A 15,803-nucleotide genomic window follows, 5' to 3' on the forward strand; every position below is an offset into this window, starting at 1 on the left:
CAATAAAGTCCTTTAAGTCAGCACTTTGCTTTCTCCCCTCTTCAGACCAGTTCATCTGCCTAGTGCATTTTAGGTCTGTTTTCTAAATGCGTTTTAGGCACATTACCATTGAACTCTATAAAGCGTGAGTTTTCATGAAAGTGCATTAAAGATACAGCAAGCAGGATTTTTTGGAACGCACTGCAGCTAAAAGGCAAATAAAACACCGGTGTGAATGAGGCCTTTTTGTGCACCTGCTCTGTGTTTCTATTGGAGGCTGGCAATCTGCCACGTCACTATTGGCAGATAAGTGAGAAAGTGAGGGGATGAATGACTCCAGCTATAGGGGTCAGTGAGGTTTTTTTTAATGCTCATTCACTGCTTGCTTAGAATTTGCAAATATGTGACTACTCATAGCCAGTAAACAGTTCTACTTTCTGTTTTTAATCAAACTGTGAAAAAAACATTGTTAGGCTATGTCAGACTATTGTTGTTGGTATACAGGATTTATATAGCGATAACAGTTTATGCTGCGCTTTACTTTTAAGATTGAACAACAAAGCAGAAGCAATGCATTCCCCCAGAGAGCAACATGCACAGCATAACATTCATGCAGCTATCCAAGGCCAAAGGCAGGATTGGGTCAGAAATTGGAACAATTATATAGTACCTATCCTGAGGTCCATAGAGTATAGCAGAGAGCAAGTACAAGGGCCTTGTTCAGTATTGTACATAACATGGTTAGTACAACCAGCTCCTCATCATGCTGTAAATAATAGGCAGCTGCATTACACTGAACAGAAATTGCCTCTGGAGATTTGCTTTCATCGATCTGTTGGTAGGGGCTCAATATGTGCACCAGGGCCGTGTTCATGATTTAATTGCTGTGATTAATAACTCAGTCAGGGGGCTGGATGACAGTTAATGTGAATAGCTAGTGACGGCCGGCAAGCTATGCTACTTCTTTACATCAGTTTGCGGTTTGTTTTGATCGCTATTTTCCACATTAGCTACCAACTCTTATATTACCAAATGGACCATCAAAGAATGGTGTGTAGAAATTGGATACATAAGGATACGACACCAATTGTAAATAGCTGGAAAAAGATTTAACCTCTGTTAATGGCTGTGCTCAGTTGTTCACTGGGTGTATTTGGCTCTTGCTCACTGTAGATGCACAACAAGTGCATGAATTATATATGTCTAGATCTGTTCTTGTTGAAGGAGCCTGCTTTTCTCAATACAATTAATAAGATGTGTGCCTCCCTGTAAGGAATAATTCCCCTGTATGTATCTGTCAGATCGGTCCCCCTGTGCCTGTGACAGGTTTTCACAATGTGTAGCTATATATATATACACATGCTGAGATGTTCCCTCTTCCCCAGAGCATCTCCTCTCTGTCCCCTGTTGTGCTGTTTAGCTGCCTCCATGAATTTATCTCTGTCTGCAGTTGCCCTGGCCGTCAGGCTCTCACTGCAGCCTCTGAATCTCCAATGTCTGCGAGTGTAAAAAGAGCCCTGGGAGAAAGGTGGTGGGGAGAGGGCTTCTGTAGGCTTCACAGGAGAATGCAAGGTAGGGAAGCCAGACTGGAGGATTTGGCTTTAACTGATTAGTGTACAATCAATTAAGAACCCAGAGGACTAGCACCATTGTATGTGTATATGACATTGTGAAGGCTAGTACCAGGGGCTCTGTAGATGTTGATGCCAAAAGAACATCACGTTTATCACATAGCTCCTATATCATATTAAATATACCCTGTTTAGTGTCAAAACCTAAAACCGGGTGTACAGCTGCATTTGTGATTGATCTACATACAATATATTACAAAAAGTATTGGTACGCCTGCCTTTACATGCACATGAACTTTAATAGCATCCCCGTCTTCATCTGTAGAGATAATTATTGAGTTGGCCCACTCTTTGCAGCTATAACCGCTTCATCTCTTTTGGGAAGGCTGCCCACAAGGTTTAGGAGTGTTTCTATGGGAATGTTTAATCATTCTTCCAGAAGCGCATATGTGAGGTCAGGTACTGATGTTGGACAAGAAGGCCTGGCTCGCAGTTTCTACTCTAATTCATCCCAAAGGTGTTCTATCAGGTTGAGGTCAGGACTGTGCAGGCCAGTCAAGTTCCTCCACCCCAAACTCACTCATCCATGTTTTTTATGGCACCTTCCTTTTGTGCACTGGTAAGCAGTCATGTTGGAACAGGAAGGGGCCATCCCCAAACTGGAGCATGAAATTGTCCAGAATGTCTTGGTATGCTCCTGCCTTAAGAGTTCCTTTACTGGAATGAAGGGACCAAGCCCAACCCCTGAAAAGCAACCCCACACCATAATCTCCCCCTCCACCACATGATTAGGACCAGTGCACAAAGCAAGGTCCATAAAGATATGGATGAGCAAGTTTGGGGTGGGGGAACCTGACTGGCCTGCATAGAGTCCTGACGTCAACCCGATAGAACACCTTTGGGATGAATTAGAGCGGAGACTTTGAGCCAGGTCTTCTCGTCAAAAATCGATTGCTGACCTCACAAATGCTCTTCTGGAAGAATGGTCAAACATTCCCATAGACACACTCCTAAACCTTGTGGACAGCCCTCCCAGAAGAGTTGAAGCTGTTTGAGCTACAAAGGGTGGGCCAACTCAATATTGAACCCTTCAGACTCAGGCTCGATTCACACCTATGCATGTTGCTTTTGAGCATTTTTGGAGTTTTTTTTTTCATGCTTGCCACGTTTTTGAGCAGCGTTTTTGTAGCGTTTTTGCCGCGTTTTGCGTTTTTTTTTTTTTTTTTTTTTTTTTTTTTTTTTTTTACAGTCCAAAAAAAAATGTAAAAGAAAAAAAAAAAAAAAAACGGCAAAAACGCTGCAAAAACGGTGCACTTTCGTTTTTGATGCTTGTCCATTGAATTCTATTACATGCAAAACGCTGCATTTTGCATGAAAAAAAGTCCCTGACCCTTTCCAAAAATGCAGAGATACAAAAAGGCATCGATGTGAACATGTTCTATAGGAACCCATGTTAAAAAATTCCCATGCATTTCTGCAAAATGCATCAAAAAACGCGCTAGTGTGAATGGAGCCTAAGACTGGGATGTCATTAAAGTTCATGTGCATGTAAAGGCAGACGGCCTAATACTTTTGGTAATATAGTGTATTTGTGAAAGTTTGTTACCTAATCAAGGATTTGTAATTCTGTTAAAGTAAATTTTACAGGATGCGTTCACTTTTACAAAAAAAAAAAAATTGTTTTGCAGGTAAAAAAAATATGCATTTATTTTGTTAGGGACAGACTAGTTGTCTGCCTGTACCTCTGAAAAAGGCAGACAGTTAGACTCTGACAGGAAACTCCATGAGATACCTAGAGCGATCAACGGCACTTTGGTAGTTAATTGAGAACTACAAGCCAACAGCCGCAAAGGCTGATGGGACTTGTAGTTTTTTCTATTCATCAAACACTGTGAATGAATGATGCGGCTGGGCGGGGTTTTTATTTTAGTTTGTGACAGCTAGCGGAGGGAGAAGATCCCCCAGTAGCGGTCAAATCTGGGGGTGGGGGGCTACGGTGTTATTATTCACATACCTCCTGCTTAGTCAGGATAATGTCTCCATTTCTTGGTTCAGCTTTATATCTTCCTGTGCCAACTACCTGCTGGGAGCGATAGGAATGGAAGCTCCTTTTCTATGTGCTATAGAATAGGAGTTTAAATCATGAGACTGGCTGCACAGATTTACCATATAGCAAAAGTGATGTTAATACTTTTAAAGGCTATCTCCACATTTGACAGCATGTTCTACTCCTATCGGTTCCTTTTCCCTGCAGCCACCATCACTTTAAAATTGGTCCGTAGTTCTCAATGAACTACGAGTGCGCTGATCAGAGCACCTGTAATCCGTTGACACTTCCTGCAGCTTGGTAACTGAAGTCCTGTACAGAAGTAAGGGCAGAGAGCTACGGGAAGTGTATGCAGGAGCCTGACATTGCATCCGCAATCCACTGATCACAGATGTAATACTTTGCAGAGTTTTGTGTAAAGGATTAATAGAAGATGCACATTTAATTAACCTGCAAAAACATGTGCATGTATTATTTTTTCTGAAAGGTGAACTTGGCCTTTAAGCTTATAATAAATCCTAATTTTCATAGACAAGATTTGTGGCTATTTGGTGACATCAGTCCTGTGTCACGGACTTAATTGTAGAGCTGATGTGATTCACATCTTATGGATTTTTGTTGGTGTTCTATGAATAGCTAGACATAAACTATTATAAGTATAGTGATACTGTTTTGCTTTAAAAATTAGGATAATGGAAATCGCTCAGGAATTTTGTATTTTTATGGTTATGAAACCCCTCCGTATTTTTCTACTTGTGTGTTTCATTGTCCCAGTGTATGCCCAATGACATAGACATGCCAAAGACATGCTGGTAGGTTAATTGGCTTCTGTCTAAATTGGCCCTAGTATATGAATGTGAGTTAGCGACCTTAGATTGTAAGCTCCTTGAGGGTAGGGACTGATATGAATGTACAATGTATATTTAAAGCGCTGCGTAAATTGATGGCGCTATATAAGTACCTTTTAATAATAATAGTTCTCAGATTTTATTGAAATACATTTGCAGTTAATTTCTGCTTAGTGTTCTTTATTTTTAATAAATTGAGGGTATTGCCTATGTGGAATCAAGGGTAATATTACATTATTCATCCGATTCCTTGGCATCTGTTTTTTAGTTTTACTTGCAGAATAATATGTTGAATTCTTCATCAATCCACACATTAGTTTCCTTTCTGAAAATATCCATGCTTACTGCTCTAGTTATAATGGCGCTAGTAGTTCTTGTATCTTTTGCACTTCATGCATTAAGCAAACCATTCTCAACCAGTGTTCTGTGGGACCCTAAGGGGTACTCCAGAATTTGCTAAGGGGTTCCTTGAGCAGTGACTGTTTGGCCTCCCATCTGATGGTGCCTGTATACTTCCAGGGCCAGGCAGGGCCATCAGCATGACACCAATAATCTTAGCTGCCTCTAAGAATGGCATTCTGCCCACTGCTGGTATGGTAGGCATTTGTGCCACTGACCACTAAGTGGTGACATTTTTCCCACTAATCCCTGATGTTTTGATTGGGCAAGGGTTCCGCGAGTCCCAAAAATTAGAATAAGGGTTAGGCTGGAGTAAAAATGTTGAGAGAGGCTGCTCTAAACCTACAGCAGCTGTCTTTCAGCTAATATTATTGGGTCAGTGCAGTTTATTAAACCTGGCAAATGTCTGTTTCACTTCTCTTGACAATCAAGATACTGACAAGAGGAAATTGATAGTAGCAGCTGCTAAGTTTTTTTTTTTTTTTTTTTCCTCCAGATCGCGGCAGACAGTTTGTCAGGCAAATCTACTTTTCAAGTTCAGCTATTTGTTAGTTTTCCTAGAAAGTCAGTTTATTTGTGCCCCAATTGTAGTGTGTTTGTTTTTTGTTTTGTTTTTTAACCATATTAAAGTAATTTGTCAATATCATCTTAAAATGTTTTGCAAAATAGTTATTCTAGTTAATGTAGTAACCTAAAGAACAGGGGTAGGCAACCTTTTGAGCACAGTGTGCCAAAAAATGTTTTCAAAGAAAGAGCATGCCGATTTTATAACAAAAAAAAGTCAACTTCACCCTCTCAATCATGAAAAGGATTTTTTTATAAAGTAAATGCTGTAAACTACTTTTAGTAGTAAGAAATTAACATCCTGCACTCTCATGCCTCAGATCAGATCAGCCCCAATTCCTGAAACGCCACACCTCAGATAAGCCCCAATTCTTGCACCTTCACACCTCAGATCACTATCCCCCCTTCTCATCTGCCCCACCACTGTAACCCCCTGCACATCTGCCCCACCACTGTAACCCCCTGCACATCTGCCCCATCACTGTAACCCCCTGCACATCTGCCCCACCACCAAACTTATCTGCTCATCTGCCCCACCACTGTAACCCCCTGCTTTTCTGTCCCACCGCTGAACCCCCTTGCTTCATCTGCCCCACCACTGTACCTCCCTGCACATCTGCTCCACCACTGTACCTCCCTGCACATCTGCTCCACCACCGTATCCCCATGCTCTTCTCTCTCACTACTGAATCACTTTCTCATCTGTCCTAACATTGAACCCAACTGCTCATCTGCCGCACCACTGTAACCCGCTTTCTCATCTGCCCCACCAATGTACCTCCTGCACATCTGCCCCACCAATGTACCTCCTGCACATCTGCCCCACCAATGTACCTCCTGCACATCTGCCCCACCAATGTACCTCCTGCACATCTGCCCCACCAATGTACCTCCTGCACATCTGCCCCACCAATGTACCTCCTGCACATCTGCCCCACCAATGTACCTCCTGCACATCTGCCCCACCAATGTACCTCCTGCACATCTGCCCCACCAATGTACCTCCTGCACATCTGCCCCACCAATGTACCTCCTGCACATCTGCCCCACCAATGTACCTCCTGCACATCTGCCCCACCAATGTACCTCCTGCACATCTGCCCCACCAATGTACCTCCTGCACATCTGCCCCACCAATGTACCTCCTGCACATCTGCCCCACCAATGTACCTCCTGCACATCTGCCCCACCAATGTACCTCCTGCACATCTGCCCCACCAATGTACCTCCTGCACATCTGCCCCACCAATGTACCTCCTGCACATCTGCCCCACCAATGTACCTCCTGCACATCTGCCCCACCAATGTACCTCCTGCACATCTGCCCCACCAATGTACCTCCTGCACATCTGCCCCACCAATGTACCTCCTGCACATCTGCCCCACCAATGTACCTCCTGCACATCTGCCCCACCAATGTACCTCCTGCACATCTGCCCCACCAATGTACCTCCTGCACATCTGCCCCACCAATGTACCTCCTGCACATCTGCCCCACCAATGTACCTCCTGCACATCTGCCTCATCTCTGTACCCCCCTGCTCATCTGTCTCACCTCTGTTCCCCCCTGCTCTCCTGCCCCACCACTGTTCCCCCCTGCTCTCCTGCCCCACCACTGTTCCCCCCTGCTCTCCTGCCCCACCACTGTTCCCCCCTGCTCTCCTGCCCCACCACTGTTCCCCCCTGCTCTCCTGCCCCACCACTGTTCCCCCCTGCTCTCCTGCCCCACCTCTTCGCATCTATGATATGCAGAGTGGTGCAAGGAAGCAGAGATGAGACGCATCTACCTGTCCTGGCACACTCATCCTGCCAATTCACCTCTCACATCCAGCCCATGTGCTTGTATGTGATGTCGCATACAAGCATCTGAAATGAATGCGCAGTGATGAGCTCAGGTCAGGGGCATTTTCTGAAAGCAGTGGGCTTGTATGCAGGATCATAAGTTGGGCCCCCGCAGCTGAGAAAACGTAGTTGGGTGTGATTTTCATTGTGTTGAATACTGATTCTGGCTTAAAGGGACACAGAGTGCAGGGGTTCAGTAGTAAGTAACACAAATGTTCAGGAATAATTTCAACAAAGTTCCCAGAAGCTCAACAGTAATTCCACAAACTGTCACCTGATTGAAAAAAGATCATTGTGAATAAATCCACCTTGAGTATCCTTATCGCACTGTTTGCACCACTTGATTGGAAATATTTTATTGCATTTGACCTCATTTTTTACTGCTTTTTTGAAAGAATAAATATTCCAGAGTTGTTTATAGTTTAATTTGCCTTGAATGTTATCTGAAAACTATGGCACCTGTTTATGACCTTTTGCAAAGTATATAGTCTTAACTTTCTTTAAGCCCCTAACACCACCCCCTGGTGACCCTTTAAGTTGACTTTAATGCCCTAAAGGTGGTGTGGCTTCTGTGTCATGTGATCACTGTGACTGCCTCTCACAGCAATCACGTGATAGACAGAATAACAGCTCAGTCAGTGGGCTGGGAGCACACAACATTTTTGCCCCAGTGAAAGCGTATGTACAAAGACTGGGCATTAAAGCCCACCTTTCTTGTCTCTGCATATGTGTGTTGCGGTCAGTAAGAGGTTAAATGTCTATGTGCATAATTGTGCATTGTAAAAATTTACTGGTAGTTTTTCATGTGTTCCTAACTCTCCCCTTTTCCCACTCTCAACCCTCCTTTAACCCTCTTCCCCTTCCCCTCCTTTAACCCTCTTCCCCCCCCCCCCTTTAACCCTCTCCCCCCCCTCCTTTAACCCTCTTTCCCCCCCCTCCTTTAACCCTCTTTCCCCCCCTCCTTTAACCCTCTTTCCCCCCCCTTTAACCCTCTCCCCCCCCCCCTCCTTTAACCCTCTCCCCCCCCCTCCTTTAACCCTCTTTCTCCCCCCCCTCCTTTAACCCTCTTTCTCCCCCCCCCCTCCTTTAACCCTCTTTCTCCCCCCCTCCTTTAACCCTCTTTCTCCCCCCCTCCTTTAACCCTCTTTCTCCCCCCCTCCTTTAACCCTCTTTCTCCCCCCCCCTCCTTTAACCCTCTTTCTCCCCCCCCTCCTTTAACCCTATTTCTCCCCCCCTCCTTTAACCCTCTTTCTCCCCCCCTCCTTTAACCCTCTTTCTCCCCCCCTCCTTTAACCCTCTTTCTCCCCCCCTCCTTTAACCCTCTTTCTCCCCCCCTCCTTTAACCCTCTTTCTCCCCCCCTCCTTTAACCCTCTTTCTCCCCCCCCCCTCCTTTAACCCTCTTTTTCCCCCCCTCCTTTAACCCTCTTTTTCCCCCCCTCCTTTAACCCTCTCTCTCCCCCCCTCCTTTAACCCTCTCTCTCCCCCCCTCCTTTAACCCTTTCACCCCCCCCCCCCCCCCAACCCTCTTTCTCTCCCCAATCACTTAATACATTGACATTATAACTTTGCACATAACCTTAACCTTTTACAGTTGTTCTGTTCTTTCATTAAAATGCCTTTAGAAATAATATCTGTTTTCTCAATAGGTCTAGGTACACTTTTGAATGACAAGTCTGAGTCTCAGGCTCCCTGCCACCCTAAAGTATCGGGACTAGAACGCAGCCAGGAGCTCAACACAGAGGTTCCTTATATCCCACCCATACATAGTCCACCACCACCTCCTGCTGCTATTGTCACGTCTGCCTCATCTACACCGGCATCGAGTACTCGGGCTAGCCCTCTAGTAAAGAAGGAACCTACCATTGTTGCCCCAGCGCCGCCAAGACTTACACCTCAACCTCAACCTCAACCACGTCCTCAGTCTCGGCCTTTGTCTCAGCCTCAGTTGTTGCCTATTGAGATACGGACTCAGAATCATATCTCTTCACACCTTAACTACCCTGGGCATCAGCAGCTACCGCAAAACGTAATCACCAGCATCAGGTAACTGGACTCTTTGGATACACTAAATTTCAAAAACTTTGCACAGTAGTTTTGCCTGCTTGAAATGATTTGACATATTTGGTATTTACATATTTGGTATTTACTGTTAACACTGGAGCCCTGAGACAAATATATGTGGACGCATTAACTGTTTTTTTTTTCTCCTTAACTTACAGCCGGAGTAGCAGTGCTAGCAGTGCAGCTAGTATCAGCATACCCAAGCACCTACCGTCTTCCCCCCAGATTCCACCACATCACCCTGCTGGACCGGGTCTGCCCCTCTCCATCTCCAACCTTGCTACCTCACACTTTGCTCTCAGATCTCAAACTCAGCATCATCCGGCCATGTTTGCCACCCCTCCCTCACTGCCACCTCCACCGTCTTTACCTACTAATGGCCTTGTAATCCCTGGGCACCCTGCTGGAGCTGGATATTCAGGTAGGTAGATCTGTGCTGATGTATGGATGAAATACTATGTGTCTGTAACAAAACAGCCTTTATACAGTACTGACTAATTTTGCCAGATATATTGCTAAAACATTGACAGTTAATGTAAAGATATCTTTTAAAGAGCCCAGCATGGTATTACCTGTAATATTGACATATCTTTATAGTATAGGCAGTTGGTCCCACACAGAGAATTGCCTGTGCCTACAGCTGGCCTTGTATTCTCCTATGTAATATATTGCCAAAGATGTCCTCAGCATAGTATGATTCAAACGTCCTCACTATTTAAACAATGCTATTTTAGCATTACCCATTTTTTATAAAGCACTTAACACTGAAAGCTAGTAATCTTTGCCATAATTGTACTCTGAAATGCAATTTTATCACATAATTAGGATTCAGTAATAGACAGGACTATGTGCTTTGTTAAAGCCATATGCAATTTATATAAAACACAAGGAAAACACTGAACATATTTAGGCCAGGGTTCCAAAGCAACATACAGCTGTCCACTTTACGCCAGAAAAATTTAAACTATAGGAATGAAGTCCAAATGATACTTTTAACCAGAAATAATGTGCAGTTTTGTAATCGCCCATCTCGTAATAAAACGGTAAGCATTATGTTTTTAAAACCTAATTCTTAAATGATTTCAGAAAGTCATATCTTAAAGTAGCATATATATATATTTCATTGAATTGTAATCAAGTGTCAGTGCTCCAAAATCTACATAGTAGTTACCTACTGTTTTTTCTTTTAAATCTCCACCGCTAGACTGGCACAACTCTAGTTCTCAGACCAGGATCTGTAGAATGTAACAAATTAATAGACAGTACTGAATTAACCATGAAGGCTCACCATGTACAATAGTTTTGCCTATCCTTAGATATTGTCTCTATTCAGCTTCTGAGAACCAAAGTTGTGTAGTCATGATCTTAACAGTGAGAGATGTAGTAAGCAAATGTGTGAGTGTACTGTATACTACTACTTTATTATATGTCAAGAAGTTTGTTTCACTCGGGGTGCCTTTCCAGTGGCATAGAGACTTGCATGCTCTCCTCCCAAAAAACATCCGCTGTCTTTTATTGGCTATCAACGGATCTGTTATCTTCACAAATTGAGCATCTTGCATGACTATGGGGATATTTGAAAAGTCATGATTTTGACATTTACCAAACATTAACTGCCAGTGAATCTTTCAGATTCATGTGTTTTCAGTGATAGTGATTCACCTCCAGTGAATGTTTGATGAAAGTCACATTCACTACATTATAAATATGCCCCTATGTGTGTCAGCAAAGACTTGCACGTTGGAGACAGATGCATTGATATGAACATATGTTCACTGACAGCTTATAACAGCTGGCAGTTGGTGAATATTCAGAAGAGCGGAGCTTCATGCCCATGAAAAGGCACCCTTATCAGAATAGCCTAAATATATGCATGTATCCCTTTAGGTATTTGGGGTTGTTTACTTAATGCTAATATTGTTAGTGTGTCAGCTTGTAGTTTTCATTTGGGTCATTTATTACCACTACTACTAAACAAGTGTTGGCATGCATGCTGAGCTTTCTTAAATACCATTTAAGAAATCTGACGAACCCTTGTGTGCCAGAACTAGCAGGTGTGTTTAATTGACAATTTCCTGCTACCAATGAATATATATTTTATAGCCACTGATCAGATTAATTATTTCCAGACCACAGTTTGGGAATAGAGTTAGGCTAGTTGGGTGTGGCTTGTTGTACTGCATAATAAGGCCCGTTATGTTTTCTCCTGAGATGACTCATGGTGTTCTTTCTTGTCTTTAGATACCAGCCTGTTGATATCATTCAACCAACCAATCATGTATTGCCAGCCTCATTCGGGGATTCTGATTGGTACTTTGTCACAGGCATCTCTCTTACCTCCACCAATGAGTCCTCACGTAGAAAACCACCACAGCATGACCTGCAGAAACAGGGAATGCCAGGTGAATATCTGCGCTTTTTCCTTTTATTTCTTTGGGGAAACTGATGGGCCGATGGGCCTCTGTGTCTTTTTTTTTGTCTTTTTGTCTCTTTTAGATCATGAACTTCTCAGACAGGAGCTGAATAATCGATTTTTGGTTCAGACCTCGGACCGGGCCGGTGCCCCTCTCAGTTCAGTGCCACTGCTGAGGGCAGAGTTTCACCAGCACCAACACACGCACCAACACACCCACCAGCACACTTTTACTCCTTTCACATCCAGCCTACCCCCGACGCAGCTTATGCCGCCTAATGCACCTACCATGGTGCGTACCCCAGCTCGAAATGTGAGGATAAGTAGCACACCAACGTCCAAACCCACTTCCCTTTTCCCTCCACTTCCTTATCTTTTGGCATATCCAGTCATTGGGGTCAAAGTTGGCGTTTCTTGAGTTTTTTTTTTTTTTTTTTTTGGTCCATATTTTTATTTTCACATATTTTAATGTCCTGGTGATAGTAATCCTCATTCAATCCAGGTACATTGCAGGCTTTAGTAGATAAAATGCAAATATTTTTGTTATCCGAGCTGGCTTCACTAGCTTATCAAGGTTATGGATGACCTCTCTTAAATGGCAATTCTACTGGAGGGAAGTGGTTTAATTTTTTTTTTCTTCTTTTTATTTATTTTTTTTTTATTATGTATTACATCCCACCAAAGTTTAAGTCAAGTAAATGTCACATGCCTAACTATAAAAATCCACATAATACATAAACAAAAATTTTTGGTTCTCTCATCAGCAGAGAAAGGTTGAAATAAAATAGGAGCTGACTTCCAAGTACATTTCATTCCAGCCAGTGTGAAACATAAACAAATTTCAGCTCCGCCTCTTTCAATTTTATTGTGACTGACTTTATGAAGACACTTATATGGGAATGTCAAGTAAATTTTTATCAACAAAGAAGTTGACTTTTATGGTTTAGCCTGTGGCATGTTACATCCTATACTAAAAATTTTAGTGCATATCACAATGGTTTAAACACTGATTTGGTGTAATTTCAACAATGTTTGTCTGACCGTGTGCCTGTTTGCTGTATTGATGGATAGTTTTGGATGCATCGGGGATGTTTTATTTGTATTCATGCATTGATTGCTGTTTTAACATAATCTGAGATTTCTTCCCTTTCTTTTTTTTTTGTTTTAAATAATTTACATGTATGCAATTTATTGAATTTTAAATGTGGTTGGGAATTTTGTAATCTCTAAAAGCCTGAGTTGCCAGAGTAAACATTCAGCCCTCAGTTTTAATAACTCATTTCAATCAACAAAGTCCCATAACCAGTGAGGAATCAGATTTACTTTTTGACAACACTAAATGGTTGGTGTTCATTATTTTCTGAAAGCTGTGTGTGTGTTCAGTTCACAATGATTTTAAAAAGGACTGTGCAGGTAATCTGTTCAGCAGTAAATGGATCTGTCCACCAAAAAAGGGGTAAATAAACTTCACCCCTAAGGCAGTGCTTTCCACACATAAAGTATTAATATACAATATATCACCCAGTAATTGTGGTGAAAATTAACAGTCCACCTCTAAAGTGAATAGTTCTAGTCCAAAAGACTTAATAAACAAAATGTCTTGCATTCACAAATTGCTCTTCGTGTATTCAAAATCCGCAATATATCTTGATCACCAGATTAACTTCACCACAGTGCACAAAGTGGATTCCAGTCCCCCATAGGATACAAAACTCCAACTCTTTGCTTCTCATTTTACTGATCAGCAAAACAAGCAGACTATTCTTTCCTCAAGAGTTGCAAATTGCACAGTAGCTTTCAGTGCACACTAGAGCTCAAAGGAAAAGATAGCCCACATAGCGTAATCCCATATAAGACACTTTATTCAATTCTCAATTCCCAATTAAAAAAGGCTCAGAAAAATAAAACAATGCTTATCAATCTGTATAGGTAGCCAAATGCTCAGACCGTGTGGAAGGTGTTACTAGTGGGCGCGATCCTCCCGGTCCATGTCACTTCCAGTCGGCATATTGACGTCACTTCCTGGCGCCGTATAGCCTCACCCTGACATGCTTCGTCATGGCGACTTCTTCTGAGGGTGTTTGGGGCTAAAACCTTTAGACTTTAGAGGTGAACTGTTAATTTTCACCGCAATCACTGTGTGATATATTGTATGTTAAAGCGGAAGTATACCCATCCGTTAAACAGTTTCATTTCTGCCACGTGCTGGAAATGGAACACTCCCATTGGTTGTGCTCTCAACCAAGCTGTCAAATCATCCAATGGCTGGTGTCATAACTGATCACATGTGCAGCATCATGGCAGTTGTAGATTAAACCGAGGCAAAGATGGCGGCTTCCTTGGCGGAAAACTATAGGGGGGTTTACTTACACTTTAATACTTTGTGTGGAAAGCACTGCCTTAGGGGTAAAGTTGATTTATTCTTTTGACAGTAATGATACATTCATTTATGGTAGCAGCTTTTCACTTTAGTCTTTAAGATCGATGAGGAATCCTCTTAAGCATGGGAGTTTTTGGTTACATTTTTGTAGTGAATGGATCTGGGGGGAAAAAAAATACTGCTCTTGCCCATTGTAACCTGATGGGGATGATACATTTTTCATAAGTTTAACTAGATCAATGAGAACGAGAGTCTGGTAGCTAAAAGCAGAATTTCAACTTACCTTTGCAGAAATTTTATTTTTTTTTATTTTTTTTTTTTATAAATCAACCCCTTTAATGTTTGTAATTTTGACTTGCTTGAAACTTGGTGCTGTTTTCAATTTAAAAAATCTGTTGAATATACATGTTCCTGCAATCCATTTTTAACACCGTACCCATTTGCCATTTTGTTTTTTTCCATTTTAGTTTGACAAGTATGCTCCCAAGTTAGACAGCTCTTATTTTCGTCATTCTAGCGTGAGTTTATTATGTTTACACAGCAACCCCACAGTGCTTGCACCCTGCACCTAAAGCTTATTTACTGTAGTGTGTACTTGCTTTTCTATATTTTCAGTTCACTAAACTGCATTCCCTGCTGCCAGGGTGCAAACATCTGTGATTGACAATGGAAAATACTGCAGGCAGTTAACAACGTACAAATGCTGCAGTGCCACATGTGAAAGTGGCCCCTGTGGAGTAAACTGATCACATTTGTTTGAACTCTTTCTCTAATGACATGTGATCGCTACCGATGATTCCTCTTGTGATTTGGTCTATTCAATCTGTGTACTAGTGGAAGACAGATTGCTTGAAACAAGGCTGTCTGACTAGAGTCCCACAGGCTTGATGTGCCCATCACTTCTCTGTGGCGTTTACCCTGTGGAATTGCCATTAAAAAAAAAAAAATATTACTCTGTTCTGTAGCATTCCTTGAAAAAAATACACAGTTGGACAGTGCCGATCAACAATATTACTACTTTAATTTTACATTTATGCTAAACTGATAACTTCATTTAGTATACCCTTCACTGTCTGATTTACCATGTAATAAAAATTAAACTATGCTAAAAAAGACACTGTTTGGGGAAAATCGGATTTCTATTAATGTTTCCTAGTGAATAGAAACTCGTCCTTGGTATTGTTTTTTTATTTGTGCTGTTACCCTGCTTCCAGTTTTCAAAGGACCACTAAACCTCAAACACAAGTCTGTTTATGCAACGAAAGATACTGGTCATAGTAGATGATGTGTCAGATACTTAAAGTTCTATTAGCTGATCACAATTGTTCTGCATTTATTTACAAATGGTTGCAGTTTTTGTTGCATAAGCATTTTTATGTTAGTGATAGTGGTTCTTTTTTATGTGTGTTGGTGAGGCATTTCCTTTTACTTCTTGGTTTTCTCACTGTGCAGTAGGGAATACAAATCGTTTGCAAATTAAAGATTAACCTTTTGAAAGTGACTTTTCCTCTTATTCAAATATAGTATTTTAGACACTGAATATTAGTCCCCATACACTGTCATGGTTATGCTTCCACTGAAAAAAGGCTACACAATTGTGTGGAAATAAACAGGCCATTACAATAGTATGAATTAAACACATCAATTTTGAACTAGGGATTATAAGGACATTATGTAAATAAGTTGTTCGTATGAACT

General features: G+C 42.0%; 1 protein-coding gene across 8 annotated transcripts in view; it reads left to right on the top strand.

Annotated features, from left to right (window-relative positions):
• FBRSL1 (fibrosin like 1) overlaps positions 1-15,803 on the top strand; it is a 754,265-nt gene that overhangs the window by 715,496 nt on the left and 22,966 nt on the right. For 6 of the 8 annotated variants that reach the window (XM_073628336.1, XM_073628382.1, XM_073628343.1 and 3 more), the window contains 4 exons: positions 8,898-9,294; positions 9,471-9,733; positions 11,809-12,038; positions 14,573-14,623. In XM_073628336.1, the coding sequence (XP_073484437.1) occupies positions 8,898-9,294; positions 9,471-9,733; positions 11,809-12,038; positions 14,573-14,623 (941 nt within the window). Of the gene's footprint in view, positions 1-8,897; positions 9,295-9,470; positions 9,734-11,553; positions 11,715-11,808; positions 12,039-14,572; positions 14,624-15,803 lie in introns of all 8 variants that reach the window. The other 2 variants (XM_073628367.1, XM_073628351.1) reach the window with 2 other exon arrangements.

Source organism: Aquarana catesbeiana, linkage group LG01, assembly GCF_042186555.1.
Source record: "Aquarana catesbeiana isolate 2022-GZ linkage group LG01, ASM4218655v1, whole genome shotgun sequence".
Lineage (NCBI taxonomy): Eukaryota > Metazoa > Chordata > Amphibia > Anura > Ranidae > Aquarana > Aquarana catesbeiana.